Here is a 25,095-nt window from a genome sequence, read left to right on the forward strand (position 1 = left end):
TTACATGACGACTCTGCTCACCCTTCCTCCAGGCCTCAGAGGAGAAGCCCCTTTTCACACCAGCATCAGTGTCTTCGCATGAAAGCTGCTGTAACACAAATTATCTACTGGCCGCGGGACAGGAACGGGAAAGTCTCAGTGTCTGGCTCGTTCTCCATTATCCATGAGTCACAGCTAGCAGAGGACCGGCAACAAAACCCCACATCGCCCGGAAAGCTGGCCTGTCCCTCAGCATCACGCAACGCTTTATTACATTAGCGTGGCTAAACTGACAGAAGCTCATCTAGAAATGTTAAAAGCAGCATTTCAGGCTGAACATGGGTCTTGTTCGAGCTGCCTCGTCGCAAAATTGGTGTTGACAGACCAGCTATCTGTGCAGGGGATCAGTTGTCAGTCTTGTACAGCTGCAACTCAAGCGGAGAATGACAGACAGAGCAAAGAAAAAGATAGAGAGCAGAATAGAAGAGTTTATGGTAATGACTGAGACAAAAGCAGCGCTGAGGCTGTCACGATTACTATGTTATCACCTGACCATCATTATTAGAGATAAGAGCAATCAACGTGCATATTAAATTCTTATAAATCACATATTGCCTATAATAAGAGAATAAAGAAATTTAATAAACTGTATATATTTAAGCAATCTTAAACAGACCAAACTATCCTTAGAGCACGTCTTGGGTATAAAGTTATATTATTGTCAAATATCACATTTATTTATTTAGTCCTTATTATAGGTTTGTAGATATATTTTTATAACATTTATAATATAATGAACAAAAAATAAATGTCATTTATTTATTTTGTATTTATTTATATTTTTATTTTAAATCTACATAAGTTTGTGGATTATAGACCCCTTTTCTGTTAGTAAAAATTTGGATATTTTCTGTAGGCGGAGCTTAGGTGGAGGCAGAAAGATTTTTTTTTTATGACTGGAAAAAATATTTTTTACCTGCATATGTAAGGTCACTCACTGTCTAGGGCCGAAATTGTTATTTGAAAAGGATAACTTTAACGGACGAAACCAGACAGGCTAACCTGATGCTCACTCAAAGGATGGACGATCTGACAGGATTAACAGTTACCTCTGGTTGAGTGACTCACATCTATAGAGAAGCCTAACATGTATATTAAATAGAAACTCACCTGTGACTATCTAGTCATGAAGATGTATATATGTGACCACGGACCACAAAATAAGGGTCAAAAGGGTCAATTTTTCGAAACTGAGATTTACAAATCATCTGAAAGCTGAATGAATAACCTTTTCATTGATGTATGGTTTGTTGGGACATGACAATATGTCCAAGATACAACTATTTGAATATTTGGAAACTGAGGGTGCAAAAAAAATCTAAATACTGTGAAAATCACCTTTAAAGTTGTCCAAATGAAGTTCTTAGCTATGCATATTACTAATCAAAAATTTTGTTTTAATATATTTACAGTAGTCTTCATGGAACATGATCTTTGCTTAATATCCTAATGATTTTTGTCATAAAAGAAAAATCTATAATTTTGACCCATACAATGTATTTTTGGTTATTGCAACAAATATACCCCAGTGACTTATGACTGGTTTTGTGGTCCAGGGTCACATATATTGTATTTCAATATCAGCAGGCAACTATTTTTTTAAGGCTACATGAAAAAAAGGTTAAACATTCAGTGTGATGCATATATTATTTGAAAATATATGTATCATGTAATGGCCAAATAGTTATTTTAAAGTATATACCTTCTATAATTGAATAGCAAGTTTACAGTGACAATACAGTACCTTTACTTTACATATGGTACAATTAAAAATACAATTCCAGAAACTAATTTTGAACTTTCTGTATTGGATTATTCTTTCTTAAGTCCTTGAAAAATGAAAACCCACAATCACTAACAACAATGCATTTACAATTACAGATAATTAAGCATATAAAGTGTTTTTGACGATTGTTTCTTTCTGCTTACAATAAATTCAAAAATTCTGCAGCAAGAATATTAACCCACACTTAGGGCCCTATTTTAACGATCTGAAACGCAAGTGTCAAAGCGCGAAGCGCAAGTAAGTTTGTGGGCGGGTCTCGGCGCTGTTGCTATTTTCCCGGCGGGATAAATGGCTCTTGCGCCCGGCGCAAATCTAAAATGGGTTGGTCTGAAGTAGCTTCATTATTCATAGGTGTGGTTTGGGCGTAAGGTGAAATAAACCAATCAGAGCGTCATCCAACATTCCCTTTAAGAGCAGGTGCGCAAGTTCCATTATGGATTGCTATTATTATGGCGTATTTACCAGGCGCACGCCAGGAGCGGTTCACAGCCGAGGAGACTGATGTTCTTGTAAGAGCAGTGAAAGACAGAGAAGTTGTGTTGTATGGGGATGGGAGAAACCCACCCAAAATAGCGTCGGTTAAACAGGCTTAGGAGGAAATAGCCACAATTGTTTCATCTATTTTTTTTTCCTGGTTCTTGACGGACAAACCAATTTGTCAGATGTCCTTATATACATATATGACCTCAAACAGGTCTGATCCTTAATTACTACAATTAGCCTGAATAATTTGTAAGCTAGATTTATGCCTATTTTTTCACATCTTCGTGGCACACCACAATGATTTCCGTCATCTCACGTGTTAATATTTTTTTAAGTGTAACAATTTATGATTTGCAAAAATAACTGTTGCATCTGTGTAGATTACATGAGCAAAGTGTACGCGCGTTGTGCACGCTATACATTATGGTCAAGCATGCGCCCTTAAAATAGCATAATGAACAACGCGCAACGCGCCACTGACTTTAGACTAGGTTTTTTCTGGTCAGTGGCGCAATTGTTTAATGGAACAGCAAAATAGCACCAGGGATTGTTTGCGCCGGAACACGCCTCCTTTTTTGCGCTGAACCGCCCAGGGAGCGCAAGTTCATTCACTAGTTTAGCGACGTGCTTCTGTGGAGGGAAAAGCGCGCTTTGCGCAGGTGCAAAATAGGAATGACACATGCGTCGGTGTACAAAGTCAATTGCGCTGGGTGCAAGATAGGGCCCTTAATGTGCTCATATCACCCATCTTATTCAACATCCACCGGCTACCGGTGTCATCTCGCTTTATTTACAAAATTCTTCTGCGTACCCTTAAATCACTCATGGCTATGCTCCTTGTTACCTTTCTGACTTACTTTCTCCTAACATTCTCCTTACATTCCATCTCAATCACTTTGATCTTCAGGGTTTCATCTTCTTACTGTACCAAGATTTTGTCTTTCTTCAGTGGACGGCAGGTCATTTTCTGTCATTGCTTCTAAACTATGGAACTGTCTACTACTGGCACTAAGGACAATAACCTCACTCTCTGAACTTAAAGCCTACTTGTTTACCCATACTACCAGTCATAATTAGGTTTCTTTAAAAACTTTTCAACTCCTGTACTACCAGTTGTAATGCTTTCTTGAAGTATTTTTGTTACGTGTACTGTATGTGTCTTGCATTTACTGCTCTTTGCAGTATGTTTGTCCGTTTTTTTATAATATCCAAAGTTTACTCATTTCTATGCTATGTGGCTCTGTTTTGTACTCGACTGCATCATGATATGCAACTGCAATCGCTTTTGTTTCTGGACTGGTCTACTGTCCTCTTAATTGAATTAATTCTGTCTGAATTAATTGTAAAATGTCTGTCTGTTATATTACTGCTTTTGTAAAGCATCACTGAGTCTGGGAAAGGCGCTATATAAATGAAACATTAACACAATGTAATGTAATGTAATATAATGTTTGACTGGGTTCCATAAAAAAGTATCAAATAATTAGAAAAAAAAAATTTATAGTTAAAATTAAGAAATGTTGAAACATGTACAAATGAAATAGCTTTAATTAATTAATTGACAACTATTCAATCATCAGTCAGAAATGTCACTATGGTTACAGCCCAAGTCGGCTCTTAATGAAACTACTACCTCTTGTGTCAATCAGCTGATCTTGATGAGGATTTTTAGAAAGGAATTTGTATATATAGGTTACTAAAGGACTGAAAAATGTGATCAATGTAATGCAGAAAAAAGAAAGATTATAGAGATGGTGTTTTTAGGTCAGAGGTTTGGGTGATTGAGATTCTCTGTGCTAGAGATTTAGTACTACAAGTCTCTTTGTGCTGAGTCAAACCGGATCATGCCAAGTGAGCAGTTCATCTCTCTCTCTCTCTCTCATCTGAAGTACACTACACCAAAGTTCCGCAGTGGGAATTGACTGATTGAACTGATTCCTCTGATAGCGCTGTCTATCTGCACATGCTACATGTCAACGCTGTTTTAGCATTTGTTTCAGTAAAAGTTCAGTATGAGAATATAATAAAATAACACAAACATCTCCAAAAATGCTATTTTACACATCACAATGCAGGCTGGTTTTGACTGGCAGTTTGTGAAGGATGCCACAACCTGCATGTATCTTCTGCAAAGAAAACAATGACAATAACTTCATTTAAATGCTCGAGGCGCAGGGCACTTTCAGCACATTTTGCAGCTGGTTAAGATGCACTGTGGGAGGTTCAGGGTTTTGAAATATCAATACGCAACTGTGGTTTCGGCCCTCAGTCTCCCTATGCAGCTGCATGGGAAGAGGTTCACAGAGCTGCTTGAGTTTATATCCCTCTCACATACACATTCCAACTTTGTTCTACTTGCCAAAGAGTCTTTCTAACTGTCATCCCTCTAGGTATTTTTTTTTCAGCTCTTTTATTCCTTCACTTTCTCCATGGGCACATTGATAAGGATGTGAGTACAGGTCCACTGAACCCTACGAAGGAAAGAGTAAAAGAACCAAAACACAAGCATGAAACCGTCACTTCAGAATTCCTCAAACTTAAGTCTGAGTCTGTCAGACAGAGTTTCGGAGCTCTAGGAAGCGTCCTTTGAAAGTGAGGTACTGCAGTCTGTTTTGTAGTCAATTTGTTAATTACTGGCCGACTTTATGTTGCTCCATTCAGCAAATCTCTCAGACCATATTATGAGAGCAATTGGAGAGAGACGGGGTGCAGTAAATAGTGGTCAACACGGTATGATTGCAATAGTGTGTACACTCCGCTCTCTTTCTGAGACGGTTTATGAGTTACACAGCTCCACCTACTGGTGAAAAAGTAAATGCATGATCTGTCCTGTCTTATGACTCGAGGAGAAAGGGAAAAATAAACAACATTAAGGCCATCATGATCCATTATAAACTGATTAATAGGGAATCACAGTGCACCCACGCAGAAAAGTATCCCACCTGTAGATCACAGAGGATGGAGAGGGAGCATTAAAATTTTGTTGTATAATTGGTTGTTTTATGGTTATTATCATAAACACACATACTTCATTACATTGAGGACAAATGTAAATGAATTATAAATATTTAAATAATTATTTAGAAGCTCTAAACTAATCTAACTTTCATGCTAACTAAATAATATAGCTTATAAATTCATATTTATATATTATGACGTTTTTATATACAGTATATATACATAAATCTGAAATATAAATTACTGAGTCTGAGATTGCATATTTGACATTTTATAGATCCTTTATATAATCCTTACTTTTTTTTCTAGTTTTAAATTAAATTTCATGTTTTGTTCAGTGTGATCTCAGACAATACATAATAAAAAAAAAGTAAAAAAAAAAAAAAAAAAAAAAAAAAAAATTAAATTAAATGACATTATTATTAATAAAAAAATATGAAAATACTTAATTATTAAAGACGAAGTGATAATGATAATGCTAAGGACACATGACGAAAGATTACATTATCCTGCTTGCTACACAGTTGCTTGCCAAACAAATAAATGGACATTTAATATGATTTTGAGATGAAATTATTTCAATATTCGAGAAGAAAGACCACAAGAGAGTTTACAAGAGACTCAAAACAGTTACCTGGCACAATGGTCAAATATACAGTATATAAGTCATTATATAAAAATATGACGGAAGGGAACGGCAGACTAATCAGAATGAAGTATTCCAGAGATTAATTAAGAACTAATCAGAATTGCTGCCTAGTAATTACAAACAATCAAGGACACACTAGAGGTGAGAAAAGCATATGTTCTCAACCCATTAGCTGTTCAAATGTAAAGAAAAATCTTTCTCTTTAACGCCGCTGCAAGGCAGGTCATTCTATCTTCAGGAGGTCGAGTCTCGTCGCACCTTTATTAGTCACTATGATGACTTTCCAGACACCTTCCTTCAACACGCTCTATAAATACACCTATAACGCAATTACTCCATCCCTCTCTGTCTGTCTCCCTCTCTCTCCATGTCTGTCTTCCCTCTCTCGCTCACAAACGCCATCTCAAACATCATTAGGAATTTACACACACACACACACACACACACACGCTCTCGAATTCCTATTTTAACCTCAAGCTCAGCACAGTTTGAGACTGCAGATCATGTGAGGCGATACTTGTCCAACACCTCTGCCTGTCTCCTCAACCAGGAGCTTGACAGCTCGAGAAATTCTCGGCTTCCAAAAAAAGCTTGGCACTCGCATATAATTACTTGGAAATTTCATCTTCGTGAACAATTTGAAATGGTGAAGAGTTCTCAGTTCCAATTAAGCCAGAATTTCAGAAACTAGCTGTTTCAGTCCAGATAGCGAGCGTTTAGGATTTAACATGCCTACGGAACTGCGTCTTGTTTTCTGACAGGCTTTAATTGTCAACACTTTAACCCTCGCAGGTGGAAAATTATATTGCCGGTCATGAAGAGCGCCTGTCCCATAGCGCGTTATGGCAATTCCGCCCACACGTGTAATTGGCGGAATATCTCTCATGACTTAACTGTAGAGACGAGTGTTTTTAAAAACCTTCTGTGTTGCCTGGCAGAGAAAAACAGGCACCCTGGAGACGTATTGGGTTTTCAGACAACCGTATGTGTGCTGAGTTTTAGATAGACTAAAGAGGCACATTTGTGTCATTTCATTAGAGGGGGCTAATCCTGAGGGTGTTAAGATTAAACCAGAGCCCTGAGCAAAGAATGGGCGGATGAATAAAGCCTGATTGGATAGCTTCTGTGCTTGCTGCCTGGAACCTGAGATTCCCATTTTACCCCCCGATCTCTTCCCATACTCCACCAATATGTTTATTTACTAAGTATGTCTGGTCAAGGATGGCTGTTTAATTTCCTCAGGGAGAGGCAATGACAGACATGGCAATACTCAAGAGAGAGAGGAGGAGCGAGATAACCGAGGGGAGAAAGCGAAAGAGTGAGAGTGTGACAGAGAGAGTTATCTCAGATCCATTCTCAATTAGAAAGAGCTCTAAACAGAAAAGGCAAACTCTCCTCCATCCCTGTGGACTTGGGGGTACAGTAGTTGAATCTTGTCACAGAAGTTCCCTGGGCTCCACTGGACTGGAGGTCTCAAACGTTCTGAACTACTATATCTACTGACAATTACGGTTTCTAATGTTTTGATGATGAAAATGATGATGAATGTGTTTATAATGTATAATACACAAGGGTCTCAGGACTCATTAGTGCAGTTTCTCCGAGGCAGGTCAGGAAATAAAAATCATATTTTGGTGTGCTCGACTAATACAATATCCTCCCAAAGATCCTGGCCAAAATTTTCAGACATACAAAGGTCAGGGTCAGGAGTTTCGAAAAAAAAAAACTACTCTATATTTCAGAGTGGGCCGATCAATCAAGGGAAACTTCTTCCCACACACTTCAACGGCTGCTAGTGATTCTGTGCCTGCAGACTGCAGGTAAACACAAGGAAACAGTCTGGTCCTCCCAAATTATTTTTGGAATGGTTTCATAAGCAAAATGTCTAGCTTGAAAAAAAAAAAAAAGTGAAAGCAGCGTTAAACAAGATTTTCACTCCTCATATTCACCTGAGTGAAATCGAGAAAGAATGATGAGAGGTGCATTATTAGCATATAACTCACCTGCCCATCTCCAGCCAGAGGACAAGAGAAAACATACTGGAGCTGGAAGACGATGCTGAAAGCCACGTCCCTCATCATCTTCAGCTCCACACTGCCACGAAGAGACAGTCCATCACTGCAAGAGGGAGAAAGAAGAGTATGAGATCACCGAAATATCACAGCTCGGCATGGAATCTGTGTAATGAACCTACACACCCACACTGACCCAAAACACAACTAGTCAAGTGACATTCATTAACACAAGTGTCTCAGTTCACTGCTTTATGAGTTTGGAAAAGACAAACCCATTGTGCATTGCAAAGCCCTATATAGGGTTCCCACATATACTGTAGAAAAAAATAAATAAAAAAGTATTCCATGATTTTTCCGGCTGTTAACTGGAAACATATCATTGAGATGTATATATGTGTACACATACATACAGTTAAAACGTTTGGAGTTAGTGTTATTTTTTTATCAGTTAATACTTTTATTATCATGGTTTCAACAAAAATATTTCTTGAGCACCATATTATCAGATTATATTTCAGAACTGGCTACTGAAAATTCGAATTACAGCAACAAAAGTATTGAAATGGAAAACAGTATTTTACGAGCATTAGAGACTTGTATACAAACCGAGCGGCAACCTCCCGCTCTCTCTTGTGAAGCCAATAAGGAAGTGACTAAAATTCATCGCAATTCATCGAATTGAACATCACTGGCCGAGGCCAGTTCCTTGAGGCTGGCTGCAGAAAAGAGTCAGTCCCATAGACTCCCCATGTTAAAATGCCCAACTTTACAGCAGAAAAAAACATGTTTACAGCCTGGTTCAAAAAATGATTTTGGTCTATATTGTTAATTTGTTAAGTTATATTGTTAAGTTGTTAATTGTTAATTTTGCCCTTCATGACAACTGTGAGGGGGGTGAATTTTTTTATAACTCATCCGTTTAAATTATTTTAAGCCTTAAAGTTCTGCATAATTAAGGGCGTGGCCACTTGAGTGACAGGTGGATTGCCGCTGCTGACAATGAAGTCGCGCTAGGTGGGTGTGGCTTCAGCAATCAGCTCCCGACTTTTTGCCCATTTTCGATTGTCCGGGAGAGTCTCGCGGTGACGCGCTGCCAAGATGGCGACGGCCCACTCTGCACACTTTAGGCTTCAAAACCGCTATTGAGGAGTCTATTGGTGACGTCACGGACACTATGTCCATATTTTTTTTTACAGTCTATGATACAAACTGAACATTTGAATGGTAATTTATGCAATTAAAAAATTTTGTAAAAAAATCTAATTCTAGAAAGAAACCAGCTCTGCCACATTAACTTGACAAATGGGGTTTGAAAAACCCACACAGAGCTGAAGGAAAAAGAACAGCAATTTAGCAGGAACTTAAAGTTTTGAGCTAAAAAAAGGTTCGTTTCTCTCTTGAGTTTAATGCTTGTGCAACATTAGAATGAAACCATTATCGTTCTAACATGGTAAGTTGCTCAAATTGCATTTATATTTCTTTTTTTTTCGTTTTGTTCTTGCTATGACACATTCTGTAGTCATCATGTTATAGATCTTCCAAATCAAAAAAAAAAAAAAAAAAAAAGCCTTTAACAAATGATTGCAGATTATTACATAAGCAGACAACAGAGGAAAAGTACACAGCATCTTAGATGAGCACAGCAAGGTACAAAAAATATATATATTAAAACTTCAAAATGAAGTTCACTTCACATTTTCCATACAGGAAGACAAAGAACAAAGATGTGAAATTGAAACAGGACTAAAAAAAAAAAAAAAAGTTTTTTGGAGACTGTGTTACTATAAGGTGTTGAAATTCCAGGCACGGGTTTCATGCCAACATCTCATCAAGAAACTGGCAGGTCGGCATCAGATCGTTTGCATCATTCTTGACGGGTTTTCACACGCTCTCATAGACACATTCGCTGCCGTCATCACAGAAGTGTTGTTGAGAATGTGCAGCATAAGTTATTAGTGCTAACCTCTCCATAATTACACCCAATTTCTCTCTCCTCTAAAAGGGCAGAATGTGATGCTCCACTCTCTCAGACACCTAATTTCTCTCATTGGGTAATTATAGACCTCCTTCTCTCGACGCACAGGAACGGTGCTTGTGACTTGTTCTGCGAGACCTCACATGGCAGTGACTCTGTGGCGGTGGGGGGAGGGGCTTTCTTTTTTGCAGCAGATGGAGTGAAGCAGACATCAACAATCAAACCCTCATTTCTCATTTGCGTTGTACAGCGACGGCTTATCAGCACTTTAATTAAACGAAGTGTGCAGACGCGAGAAACCTTAATTTAGAAAGCGGAACTTTTTGTAATACTTTCTGGAAAAGATGCTTTTAAAATATTTAACATCCAGTGAGTAAGAGGGTAAATCAACCTAAAAATCCATATTTGATAAGGACTGTGCTCAAAAAAGAGCTGGGATGAAAACCAACGGGGTGAGGTGAGGACGAGGGGATCTCTGCTGGGTGAGCACTAGGGAGGACAACCTGTGTGGCTTTGAGAGTTCAAGTCACTGAAGCAGGACAGATGGAGCACTAAACTGGAGGAGGCCAGTGAGAGAGACTGGAACTCTCTGACAGTGTTTAGATTAAAGAAATAATTCACCCAAAAATGAAAAGTCTGAGCTCAACAGAAATGCTTTTGTTTTTGGGTGGAATACAAAGTAAGATGTTTTGAAAAACCTCAAGGCTGCTGTGTTTCTTTACAAAGAAAGAAGAAAAGAACAAGATCTAAAAAGGAATAAGCATAACAGTAATTCATATGACTTGAGCACTATATTTCAAGTGTTATGAATAAAACAGCTTTATGTGTGGCTTATAGTGAAATTCAAGATGTCTGCATATATTACCACTCAAAAGTTTGGGGTTTGCATTGTTTTTTTGTTTTTTCTTTTCTGTACAGGGGTAGTAGACATTTATAAAATTACAAAACATTTCTATGTAAAATAAATGCTGGCTGTTTGAACTTTACTTGAACATAAAAGAATCCTGGAAAAAACATTTATTCCACAAAAACATTGAGTGGTTTTCAACATTAATAATAATACAAAATGTTTCTTGAGCACCAGATCAGCATATTAGAATGATTTCTGAAAGATCATGTGACACTGAAGACTGGTCCAATGGCTGCTCAATATTCACCAAAGTTTATTAATATTTATTTATTAATGTAATACTTCTAAATGCTTGATCAAATACATGCAGTCTTCATGATGAGTCTTGAAAAGCTAATTTTGAAAATGTGCATGTGCAAATTAGATGTGAGAGTAAGATATTTAAAAATTTCAATTAAATAAAAATATCTTGATTTTTTTGTTACATTTATTGTTTTTGTTAAATTAAATATATTTAAATTAAATGATATAAATATATATTTTTTTTATTTAACAATTTAAATCTGTTCCCCAAACAAAGCTATGGCTTCAGAAAACTTAGAATGTGACAAAATATTATGTGCAAACCACTTTTTCCAGTTTTAGAGCCTGATGGACCCACATTGTATCAGCATGAACATTATACATTTTTTTAATCAATAATGGTGTGAAATAATTGTATCAAAACAACCAGTACAGCCAAGGAGTCATAGATCAATCAATTGTCTTTTGTATAGAACAAAAGATAATTGACTTTTTCATACCTCTGCGGTGGCTCCCTGCAAGGGTGTACAATACGTGAAGGAGTTGTCCCCCCCGACTTTTAATAAAACCTCCCAATGCACTTTTTCTCAGGCAAGTGTGTTCAGAGGTTTTCAAGGACCAATGTGAATAAATCTAAATTTAAATTAAAAGGGCTCTCTCGTACAGAAAGTTCAAAATGTACTCATATGATAAAAGTAACTTTTGACGCCAGGAAATCCCTATGGCTGTAGCTAAGCTGAATAACAAGCTAACTGACCTGACTGAGGACGATGGCGAATGATTTGCAGATCCTCAGCACCACTGACAAACATATAATCTTGTAAAATGTCTGGTAAGTACGGCCGCTCGATGTATAAGTGCGAGGAACAAGGGGGACATGATGTAAGAAAAACAACAGAAGTCTATCAGCCATCGGCGATGGACGATTGGCATCATCTATCGGCCCCAACCATATTTTTTATGTCTTTTATATTAATTATATAGTGGTAACTGACTAGGGATATGCCGGTATCAAATTTTCCTGTTCCGATTAATTGCTAATGCTTTTATCACGGTATACGGTATTATCATGCTATTGAAATTTGGTATAAAATTTGTTCATAATACAGTATTAACAGGGTCAACAACTTTTTTTCTTATAACAAAAATAACTGAATATTTAAATACAATAATGCAATACAGAAAAATATATATAGGTAAAAGTTTAACACAGATTTAAGTGCAAAAGAACTATAAAGACAATATTTATCACTTTACAATAAGACCTCATCTTAGGTAATTGTAAATTTTTATTGTGAAGAGGAAAACCCCTTGAGATGTAACATCTCGTTTTCGAGGGGACCTCAAAAAAAAAAAAAAAAAAAAAAAAACATACTTCACATACATACATAGCCTACATACTAACAAAACAAAGTAATCTTAGCATTACTTTTAGTAATCTTAGAATGTTAACATTAACATTCATAATGAGCTATAGCTACATTTGCTACAGAAGTTATATATCTTTGTTAAAAAATACAAGTCTTAGTTCATGTTAGCCCATTAAATAACACAGTTGCAACTTTTAATCTTTACAACGTGTTATTAAATATTGTAAAACCTAAGATTTATGAATGTTCAGGGAGAATTTTTCATTGTTTATGTTAACTGATGATTTATCTCATGTTAACTAATGAAGCCCTAATGTAAAGTGTGAACGAACAATAAAGAATCAAAACACTTTCAAACAATATCTAGATCAGGGGTAGCGAACATGAAAAATTGAAAAATCTGTTAGACTTACATGAATATTATTAGGCCTATTATCAATACTACATTTGACATTTCAATCCCCTTACTTCTGAAATGATTGCTACTCCTGATTACCTGTAACATAACTGAATATAACACTTTAGTTATATGCTGTGTTATCTTCATTTGAGGATCAAATACACTTTGGCTCCACGTGAATTTTATTCAGTGGAAAAGGGGCCAAAATGGCTCTTTTGATGTTGAAGGTTGCAGACCCCTGGTATAGACAGTAGTATAATTATGGCCACTGTAGTTGAATGCAGCAGAAAAGAAACATAGATAATTAAAGAGCCAGGATATTTGGAAAAATAATTTCAATGAAATTAATATAACCCTAACCCTAATTTAGGTGCAACTGGAAGCAAAGTCTATGGAAGTGTGGCAACATTTTTCAGAATTATGGTAAATTATTAGGCCAGATGCGCCAAGTATTCACCTGAGTTTGTCCGTGGAGGTCTGTCTGAAGCTGCCGCTTGCACTGGCTCCATGAGCCCTGGATGCTCCGCTCCCTCCGGCCTCACATTCCAGCACCAACACATGAGGCTTCTCCACCCAACCCCAGCCGTTATGAACCCCAACCAGCAGTCTGCGCTCCTGCACCACGACAGAGCGTCCCTCCACACCCCTGTTCTAATCAGGAAAACACACGTGAAAGGAAATTCAAAAGCCACTCTGATCAAAAGATATTTATGCATAACTACAGGAACATGTGTTTGTGCACACAGACACGTGAGAGGAATTCCATGTACTGTATGTTTTGCCATAGATTGGAGTGAGTCTGGCAGGGTCTCTTTTAATCCTTAATTTAAGGGCATTTAATCCTCAGAGGAGGTATGGGAATGGAATCTGTGGATTGTGTTTGAAAGCTGAACAGTTACCAGTTACGACTGCTCTGTGCTGGAAAGGGAGAGGGGCATGTAAGCTCTATTGATCCATTCTATCCTCAGGACTGAATCTAAATGGCATTTCTCTGGTAAGCAAAGAGTGTGGAACTTATGGGAAAAGATACAGAGAATGAAACCAACTGCCTCAGAGCAGAGAGAGTCAGGAGGAAAATAACTGGGATTAATTTCATTTCCACATATTTAATTGCCTTTTAAATGTTGCAATATGGTCTGAGACTACAAAATGGAATAAAGTGACAATAATGAAAACAGTACATCGGCTGAATGGATTTTATTTTCTTTTTTTATACTGCGTGGTAGCTCCACCCAATGTCAAATCTCACTGGCCCAAAATCCTGCTCCTCACAACTTTATTTTAAATAAATTTGACATTTTTGTGCAGCATTTCACTTTTAGTTCATTTTTATTGATGATTGATGCTTTATCTAGTTTAGACACACCACAAGGCCCAAACAGTGTTTTAAAGTAAGTAATAATACAATTCTTTGAAGCTGTAGTTTCCCAAACAATATGATATTATTTTGATTCATCTACATTTAACTAAATATGGTAGCACTTTACAATAAGGTTCCGTTAGTTAACACTGGACAATGCATTAAAATATATATTTTTTTTATTATTAAAAAAATGAAAAAGTTTTATGGGTTTTGCTTCAAGTCTCATTTGCTTCTAGCTATTTTTAGCTGTACAAAAAAGCTAGTTTGCGGTTTGATTTTGCAGATTGGTGTGTCTTATCATATTATTTCAATGTATTATCTTATTTACAAACACACTGGTTTGCAGTGCAAACAGTTTGACCATTTACTGCATGTTGTAATTCTTCTTTTTATTTCCCTATAGTGGCTAATGACCTGGAAATATTGCACATATAGGCTTACTTCCGCATTGAAGAATAAGGTGGACAGTAGAAATTAAGCGTAGTTAATATTTTTGATTTTTACTTTTGATTTTAATAACGCATTAGCAAATATTGCAACTGACATCAGCTAAGATTAATAAATGCTTTATTTATTTATTTTTTAAAATTCATGTTAACTAGTTAACTAATATTAACCAAGTGGAATCACTGTAAAGTGTTATGTCAAGTCAAGTCACCTTTATTTATATAGCGCTTTAAACAAAAAAGATTGTTTCAAAGCAACTGAACAACATTAATTAGGGAAACAGTGTGTCAATAATGCAAAGTGACAGTTAAAGGCAGTTCATGACTGAATTCAGTGATGTCATCATCTCTGTTCAGTTTAAATAGTATCTTAGCAATCATTTGCAATCAAGTCAATGATATCGCTGTAAATGAAGGGTCCCCAACTAAGCAAGCTAGAGGCGACAGTGGCAAGGAACCAAAACTCCATCGGTGACAGAATGGAGAAAAAACCTTGAGAGAAATCAGGCTCAGTATACATTTATGCAAAAAAAATATATAATTACACGAAATCTGAATATTTTTTTCTACCAGTTCATGAATAAGTTCCATGAATGAACCATGAATGGGCTTTAGAAAGGGTTAGTTCTCCCAAAAATGAAAATTCTGTCATTAATTACAAATTACAAATTAAGATATTTTTGATGAATTCTGAGAGCTCTCAGGTCAAGGTCCAGAAACAGGACATTGTTAAAATAATCCATAATCACATGACATTAGTTGTTCAATCGTAACTTTCTGAAGCTACTTTAATTCAACAATTTGTTTCCTCTGCATCACCCTGAAGCCATTTTGGAGAGTATCTACTGAACATAAACCACATATGCTGTTCTGTGTCAGCTGCATCACGTACAAAAAGTTCTTCTTTGTGCACAAAAAGTAAAAAGTATTCTTGTCGCTTTGTTAAGTTACAGCTGAACCCCAGATGTAACATGGACTATTTTAATGATGCCCTTGATATTTTTTCTGGACCTTTATCAGGTTAATTACATCGTTGTCTATGGGAGGGTCAGAGAGCTCTCGATATTCATTAAAAATATCTTAATTTGTGTTCCGAAGATGAATGGAGTTTGGAACGACATTAGGGTGTGTAATTATTGACAATTTTCATTTGTGGGTGAACCATCAATTTAACTGACCCTTCACAAACATGAAGGTATCAGAAGGTACCTTGTTTCAACCACAGAAAGACATCAGTGCAAACCATTTTTTGTTCAAGTTCACTGACATTAACAATGGCAGATTCTGCATTATGATTGGCCAGGCCGCCTGTCAATCAAACTGAAAATAATCATATTACACTTATTACAGAAATAGTGACACCGTTTTAAAAACTGAACTATTTATGAACTATTCTCACTGTACAGAAAAGCGAAAGTGACACTGAGAGGATCAGTCCCATCTTTATCCTATCCACAATTAGAGGAGATTATTCGACAGGGGTGTGCAATCCTCCACACCCTCCCAAGTCATCCCGCCACCAGCAGGCGAGAAAAGGAAGCACAGGGTTATAACAATAGTTAGAAAAGTAAAGTAGTTTCAGTCAGTTGTCCCCAGCACTGATTCAGTGTTCCTTCGTGTTACATAACAATCCATCACAGGTACTTGAACCCCAGTCATCAGTTGCTTAATATTAAGGGTGCAACTCCGAGTCCAGCAGCTGTCTCTGTAAGTCAATGTCCAGACATGTTTACAATAACACATCAATTAAACGACAGCCTGCTGCCATTGTGTGGCGACTCTTGGCAGACACCTGGTGTTTGGAAGATGCATCGCCTCTGAGACGATGTGGCAGCAGCAGTCAGATGTTATTAATTGCAGCATTACAGAGGATCAGTAAAAGAAGGTATGGGACTAACAGCTTTTCTCTCTCACTTCTCCTCAGGGTGAGAGTCACATCTATCTGCTCAGGCCTCCCACTCACCGCTCCTCCAATTAGCATATCAATTTTGTGCAGTGTTTTATATTCAGGGCCTACAAGAAGTAGTCCACGCGTATCCCACTTTACACTGTGAATCATCCAGCTACTGCAGCGACCGTCAGAGTACCTCTGAATCCTTCCTTTAAGTGGATGTAATGCAATTTTGTGCCCGGTGCACAGCTTAATAGGTCAGATCTGTGCATTTCCACGAGTCTGATCGGTTCTTGTGAGTGAAATAGATGTAAATGATTTGTGGGGTAAATTTTGTGTGACAAATACATTGAGACTAAATGTTTTTCTGTAAAATGCCATTGGGCGCAGGGCTGATAGTGAAAAAAATTCCTGAGCCTGAACTTTTTTTCCTTGCCCCCCGAGAGGGTATTATGTATGCGACGCACTTTTAACACAACTTGTTGGCCCCTGGGCCCAAATATATAAACAGCCTAAGTATGTATAACCCTGATCATCATTATTGACAAGTGGCTCTTTTTTAGATATTTTCATATTTGCATTATGCCCTCAGTATTATTCAAGAAAACACAGCATTTTCTTCTCAATATGTTCAGTGCCTACATTGACCTTATTAGCCCATCTTAGTACAATCACTGGAAGTAAATGCTGCAGATGCTACAGTCATACCAAGACAGGTCAGTAAGTGCCATTACTTACGTTTGGAGTTGAGAAATATGAGACACAATTGCAAACACCTTCGCGCATGGAGCATTGCCTTAACCTGTATCAATCTATTTGACAAAGACACGAGGCCCGCCCCTTAACTACTTCTGATTGGCTCATGAGTCGTTGAGCGTTAAAGCTGCTCTCTGACCTGCGCATCTCACATCTAAATGACAGATCAGTACGACGACATATAGTGCCATGTAAAAAAAAAAATATATATTTAATAAAAAAAAATCTAAGTTTCCGAGATAAAGTCGAAACTCCGAGATTAAAGTCGGAATATTCAGAGAATAAAGTCGAAATATCTAACCTCTGCAAAAAATAATAATAATATTAATAATAAAAATAAAGTCGGAGAATAAAGTCGAAATGTTCCGAGAATAAAATACTTTATTCCGTGCGGAAACAAGGCTATGGTTGTGACGATGACGCACTTGATTTATTAGCCTATGTAGCCTACTGCTGTTCTGTTTGCATAGACAGAACATAGCAAAACGTTTAGATATAGTTTCAGCTATTAAAACAGTTCCGTTTTGTATGTATGACACATTGATTTCGTTTCTGTTTTATTAAGTTCACTTCCGCAGTAAAGAGACGTCTGCAGATTTTGTTTGTCTGTAAATACACGGTGCGCTGTCATTCATGATGAAAATAAAACTAAATGTCATTCTCCATGATTTCAATGAATAATCCACCTGGTCAACATAATGTTTTATTCATTGATACTTTTAATTGAATAATGCCTATCACTTGAAACAGTTTTGCTGATTTGTATTTATTAAAACGATGTATTTTAAATTTATATTAGTCTACATCAACTTGTATTCCTTGTAAATAACAATGAATGTGTCGGAGGGTAAGGGGATATTTGAATTATTTATGAATAAACTAGTGTATTCTAAATCAGTGACAAGATCCTTAATAGAAATCTCCACTTTGACGCGAGAAATGCATCTTTACAGATATAATGAAAGAGTTTTTGGTTTGATTTTTTTTTATTTCGTTAAGCAATAATTTAAATCTCCCCATCTATGTATTTGATGTTGGTAAGGCATGTATTGTTTTGAGGATAATTCGTTTCTACTGGATAAAAAAAAGTGCAAGTGACGACTCTGTATTGCATTGTGCAAGCTTCCACTCTCCGCACAAACCATTGGATATGCGCCTATACCTTATGTATATCTGACTAATAAAAAATCTTCCCATTACAACTTAATTAATAAAAACAGAAACGAAATCATTTTGCCATACATACAAAACGGAACTATTTTAATAGCTGAAACGATGTCTAACATAACAGCACATATTCTCTTCCGTGCTTTTAAAAACAGACATCAAATAAACATTAGACAATCTTTTTTATCATTATTATTATTTTTATTATTTTTTTAACATGGCACTAAAACGCCGCCGTAGACCAATATAACCAACCTGATTTTTTTTTTTTTTTTTTTTCGCAGCCACAGTAGCCTACGCCGGAAATCCGGCGTGGTGCCGGAACGCTATCACCCCTGTGGGCGTCTACGCACAAAGCTAAGGTTATACAGAAATTAACATTCGGTCATCATTTACACACTGTTATGTTGCTCCAAAACACTATGACTTTCTCTCTTCCGTGAAACACAAAAGTAGAAGTTTAGCAATATGTTCAAGCTGCTCTTTTTGCATACAAGAAAATTAATGGTTACCAGAAGATATATTTAACTATAGTAAATATAGTTTTCTAAAGACACGATACAGCTGTAGGTCTGCATTAGAGACACACTGCAATTTAAGTTGTTATCCACTGATTTTTATACAAAGAGAATCAAACAGGTTAAAGGGCTACTCCACCCCAAAATGAAAATGTTGTCATAAATCACTCCCCCCCCCATGTCGTTCTGAACCCGTAAAAGGTCAGTTCGTCTTCGGAATACAATTTAAGATACTCTGGATGAGAACCAGGAGGCTTGAGACTGTCCCATAGACTGCCAAGTAAATAACAGTGTCAAGGTCCATAAAAGTTATGAAAAGTTGTCGTCATAATACTTCATCTGCCATCAGACGTGCAATCTGGGTTATTCAATCATTTCTTTGTCAACCATCTCCTCTGTGTCACTCCATATCACCTTGCTGCATGTGCTCTTCTGTGTTATCCATGCCACAAATCCAAAATATCTTAAATTGTGTTCTGAAGATGAATGGAGCTTTTATGGGTTTGGAACGACAAGTGATTAATGACAAAATTTTCATTTTGGGGTGGAGTAACCCTTTAAATGACAACAAAATTTACATTTTTGAACGAACTGAACCTTGGGAAGTCGTGACCTAATGGTTAGAGGGTTGGTCTCTCCTCTCTCGAAGGGTTGTGAGTTCTAGTCTCGGGCCGGACGGAATTGTGGGTGGGGGTAGTGCATGAACAGCTCTCTCTCCACCTTCAATACCATGACTTAGGTGCCCTTGAGCAAGGCATCGAACCCCCAACTGCTCCCCGGGCGCCACAGCATAAATGGCTGCCCACTGCTCCGGGTGTGTGCTCACAGTCTCACAGTGTGTGTGTGTGTGCATTTCGGATGGGTTAAATGCAGAGCACAAATTCTGAGTATGGGTCACCATACTTGGCTGAATGTCACTTCACTTGTGTTTCCATCTTAGCTTTGTGTTTCAATAGCAAATGGAATTTCACAAATACAATTTATTTCAGAAATGAAATTGCAATGCATTTTTTATCAGTGTTTACTAAATCTGAAGTTGTGTGTTGGGGAAAGTTACTTTTAAAGTAATGTATTACAATATTGCATTACTAACTTAAAAAGTAACTAATTACATTACTTACCGTATTTTTCGGTCTATAAGTCGCACCTGAGTATAAGTCGCATCAGTCCAAAAATGCGTAATGACGAGGAAAAAACATATATAAGTCGCACTGGACTATAAATCGCATTTATTTAGAACCAAGAACCAAGAGAAAACATAACCGTCTACAGCCACGAGAGGGCGCTATATGTATTCAGTGTAGACTACAGGAGCACTGAGCAGCAAAGAGCGCCCTCTCACGGCTGTAGACGGTAATGTTTTCTCTTGGTTCATTTCAAATTAATTTTGATAAATAAGTTGCACCTGACCATAAGTCGCAGGACCAGCCAAACTATGAAAAAAAGTGTGACTTATAGTCCGGAGAATACGGTAGTTACTTTTTATGGAAAGTAATGCATTACGTTACTTTTGTTTTCCTTTTTAATTCTTAGCAGGGCTTGTTTGTTTTATATATATTATATATATATATATATATATATATATATATATATTATATATATATATATATATATATATATATATATATATATATATATATATATATATATATATATATATATATATAAATAAATATATATAAAAAGACAGCAAAGACATTTACATTGTCATAAAAATATTTTCAAATAAATGCTGTTCCTTAGAACTATTTATCAGAAAACTTTATAAAAAAATTATTACAGCTTCCATAAATATATTAAGTTGCACAAGTGTTAAAAACCATAATAATAAAAAGTTATGTGTCGATATGGCACCAAGGCACCAATATGTATACTGGTCATTAAAAAGCAGATATTGATCAACAACTTTTCTGACTTGTCTGCAGTTGTGGCCCAGTGAGGTACACCCATTTTTGCTGCTTTTGAAGACTTTTTGGTCAACAGTCTCAAATCACCTGTGGGCGACATGACAAATCTGAGGTCCAATTACCTGGAAGAATATCGTGAAACGCTGCAGTGCAACAAGCAGAGAGAGACACAGTACTCCAGAGACTTTATATTCAGCTATTATTTGTTTCAGCAATGGAAAAGTCTAAGCCTATTTTCACGAACAAAAGTGATCTCCGTCGAGAGAGATAATTAAGTAATTAAATCCGGTAGCGATGTGCCTGTTTTCAGCAAATACATGTAACACAAAGCCCTCAGGTGGTGAAGCCCTGCGCAGCGTTCGATTGCGTGACTGTGAAAGGTCGGTGGGCAGCTTACAGGCTCTGCAGGACAGACATAACACATTAATGTAGGAATTAACAGTCCTGCTTTGAGTAACACAGGGATTAAAACTTCAGGTCATGGAATATATTGCCTCCTCACCTCCAGGTTATGGTTATATTAATGTCATAGTAATCATGCAAATATGGAGTTAATGAAACACAGTTAGCATCTAACCAGAAGGAAAAAGCAAATTATTATTTGAGCGCAAATTTGCTAATAATGTGCAAATGAAGAAAAAAATAAATAATAATAACACCGTGAATCGCCTGTGAGCTCCACACAGATTTTCATAAATCTCAATTTTTGTCAAAGCATTTTTGATTGACCAATATTTGCATGAGAAAGAATACGTGTCATGCTATTTACAGTACCAAAAGTTTGAGGTAAGATTTTTAAGTCTATTGCTGACCAAAGCTGTATTTATTAATAAAAAATTTAAAATATAAAGTATTGTGAAATAATATTACAACTTAAAATAACTATTTTCTGTTTTATTATATTAAATTGTCAAATATTCCTGCGATGGCAAAGCTGAAGCTCATTACTTCATTTTTCATTGTCAAACACTCCAGAAATTATTTTAACATTTATTATGATTTGTAATAATATTTTAATATTAATATTTTTTATATTATCAACATTTATTATTTATTTACTAATGTTAAAAACAGTTGTGCAGCTTAATATTTTTGTAGAAAACCTGGATTTTATATATTCATGACACTTTCAGGAATATAATTTTTGTAATAATGTTAAAGTAAGATTTTTATATCACTTTTGATAAATTTAATGCATAAATGTATTAATTTATAAAAAAAAATATTAAAAAAAAATATAAAAAATATAAAAATATAAAAAAAAATCAATGGTACTGTATAATTTTACTATAAAATATATAATAAAAAAAGTCAATGAATAATGAATTAAAAATATTCATTAATTAATCATTTATAAAACATTAAATATTTATTATACTTATCAAATTTACAGACTTTATCTAAAAATCAAAGCATCTCCACATGCCTTCAGTGAGAGGTGTACTTTTCTCTTTATACATTGTTTCTGATTATGGTTTCATTTGTCGTAATAAAAACTTTGTTATCTGTGTCACTACTCTCCATTTGAAAACGAATTTAGCAAGCAAGAAGCTGAGCCACTAAACACACAGTGATGAGACAAGTATATGTCACCATGGCTTAAATCCAATCAAATCAGCTTTGTGTGTGAGTGTGTATGTACTGTTTATCACTGCCAATTAAATCCCTAGAGAACGACACAAGCGACGTATGTGTGTCGGAAGGAGCATACACACCAGCTCACTGCAACAAGTTGATAACAATATAATGATGTATAATTAGTGCAATATGCTTTGACACTGAACCCCACAACGGATTCCACTTTAAAACACAAACAGGCATAGAGTGCACTGCATTACAGACTTAAAGAGACAGCTCACTCCCTTTTTTTTTATTTGCAAAACTGCATGTAATTCCAAACCTGAATGACAAAGCGGGAACATAAAAAGACAAATGAATAAGGATTGGAGCTTCCGAGCTTTGTTTATGAACTACACAAAGTTTCAAATGTTTTTGAAAGAAGCTTCTTATGCTCACCAAGGCCACATTTATTTAAACCAAAATACAGCAAAAGCTGTAATATTGTGAGATATTATTGCAATTTAAAATAAGTGTTTTAAATGTATTTTAAATGTAATCATTTGCTATGATGGCAAAGCTGAATTTTCTTCAACCATAACTCCAGATTTCAGTGTCACATGATCCTCTGAAATCATACTAATATGCTGATTGATCATGACATTTTTAAATATGATCAATGTTGAAAACTTTTCAAGATTCTTGAATGAACAGAAAGTTAAAAAGAGCAGTTTCTTTCAAATAGAAATGTTGTTTAACAATATAAATGTCTTAACTACAACTTTTGTTCAACTTCTTTGTTCTCCTCGCTGGATAAAAGACTCACTGAGCTTAAACTTTTGAACAGTAATGTATTTGTAGTCTTTAGAAAAACAGACTGATAATCAAGTTGTTTACTGATCTCAATGAGCTGTAAACTGCTGTAACATGATCAATAAGTGAGTAGTGATTTGAGAACAAAAAATTCAGACCAGTTCAGTGAACTGAATCAACTGATTCATTGAAAATAACTGACTAAAACAATGTTTTGTTCAATTGCACACCACTACTTGTCTGAAACACAGCAAAAAATCAGCAGGGGCTGATGTCAAGATATGCAGTGAAAAATGTGAGTCTGTTCCTCACACAAACCTATCGTTTTACTTGAGCATTTTTTTTTTTTTTTGGATCACTTCTACAACACTTTTGTCATTTTGAATCGTGACAGGCTCTCATCCTCATTCACCTCCATTATATGGAAAGTTCGACAGAAGATAAAAAAAAGTGTCACATAAGTTTGGAACGACATGAGGGTGAGTAAATAATGACAGTATTTTCATTTCTGCGTGAACTATTACTTTAAAAAGACGTGACTGATGGACAGAAAGCGGGGAAAGAGACAGAAAAGCAGAAAAGGATAAAGCGAAAGAGATAAGAAAACCAGCCTGTCTGGAGCTTATCTAAACACATCGGCTACAGAAATATCTTATTTCTGGTTCATACTCTTGTCATTACTCTTTTTTTTTTTTCCTCTCACTCTCCTTCTTGTCTGCTCTCTTGTGCTGTCACAGATTTTGCTTCCTGTGCCCAAAATATGAATATTTTAGAGCTAAGAAGCTTAAAGGGAACAATGAAATGGCCTGAAGTTAAATCATACCCCATTTCCAGCTTCACAGAGCAAAGAGAGCAACTGAGTGAGAGAGAGAGAGACTGAAGGAGAAGGAAAGCGAGGGAGGGAGGAGAATCTTTTCTGAGTGATGAATGCAGCGCAGTGTCTCTCACAGTAATGACAAAGCTCATCCTCTCTCATTGGCCTCTGTTTCTCATCTGTGAAATTTCTGGACTCTGCGGGTCACGCATCATCTAGCCCAGCGGCCGTGACAACAGGCCCTTTAACAGACAAGGCCGGCGACAAGGATGGAGGAATATTACTTAGAATTGAACGAAATGCACAAAAGATGAGAGGCTTATATGAAATGCGCAAAAGTTTATTCTCAGACTCAATGTCAAAGTAAAGGAAAAAAAAAACATAATGGCTGCTTTTATTTTGCATCTGTTTGTGTGGCTGTCTCACACGAAGGCATTTCAGTTTGGAAGATCAAGTAGACATGCAAAAAAGAAGAGCTGGTTAAGTCCCCTCGCTCCCTGAGTTCTGTATTTATTTCTTGATTTATTATTTTCTTGGATTTTAGTTTGCAGGGAATAGACACGTTCCCATTGGCATCACAAGCAGCAAATTCAGCCTCAAACCAAAATGTCTTTGATGTTTTCGACGGTGGAATCAGAACAGAGGACTTAAAAATAGAAACAGTTGCTTTGAATCTTCATGAAAGACTTCAGTGCTTTCTAAAAGAATATCACTTATTTAACTCACGGATGTGTGGGTTGGATCGCAGTGTCATGGCGTAAAATGACAACCGACTTTTCTCTTATTTCACCTCAGTCTTGATAATAAAGGTCACTACAAAGACCGTTCAAATAATAAAAAAGGACTTTTGCAAGTAGTACTTTCACTCTGACAATACTCATGATCAACTGTCAACAATATGAACAAAAGCACTAACAATTCCACTAATAAGGGGTATAGAAGAAGAACATTGATTTTACAGAAACTGCCGTGTGTTGAATATTCTGGTTCAGGCAAATGATTGGGAAGGTCATTTAAACCAAATACAGGAATAAT

At 36.3% G+C, this 25,095-nt stretch overlaps 1 protein-coding gene across 3 annotated transcripts in view; it reads right to left on the reverse strand.

Annotated features, from left to right (window-relative positions):
- The window catches only part of nphp4 (nephronophthisis 4), a 150,488-nt gene that overhangs the window by 73,671 nt on the left and 51,722 nt on the right, over positions 1 to 25,095 (reverse strand). For all 3 annotated transcript variants that reach the window (XM_052563306.1, XM_052563307.1, XM_052563308.1), the window contains 2 exons: positions 13,286 to 13,479; positions 7,919 to 8,033 (listed from right to left, as the gene is read on the reverse strand). In XM_052563306.1, coding sequence (XP_052419266.1) covers positions 7,919 to 8,033; positions 13,286 to 13,479 — 309 coding nt within the window. The remainder of the gene's footprint in view (positions 1 to 7,918; positions 8,034 to 13,285; positions 13,480 to 25,095) is intronic.

This window comes from Carassius gibelio, chromosome B8, assembly GCF_023724105.1.
Source record: "Carassius gibelio isolate Cgi1373 ecotype wild population from Czech Republic chromosome B8, carGib1.2-hapl.c, whole genome shotgun sequence".
NCBI lineage: Eukaryota > Metazoa > Chordata > Actinopteri > Cypriniformes > Cyprinidae > Carassius > Carassius gibelio.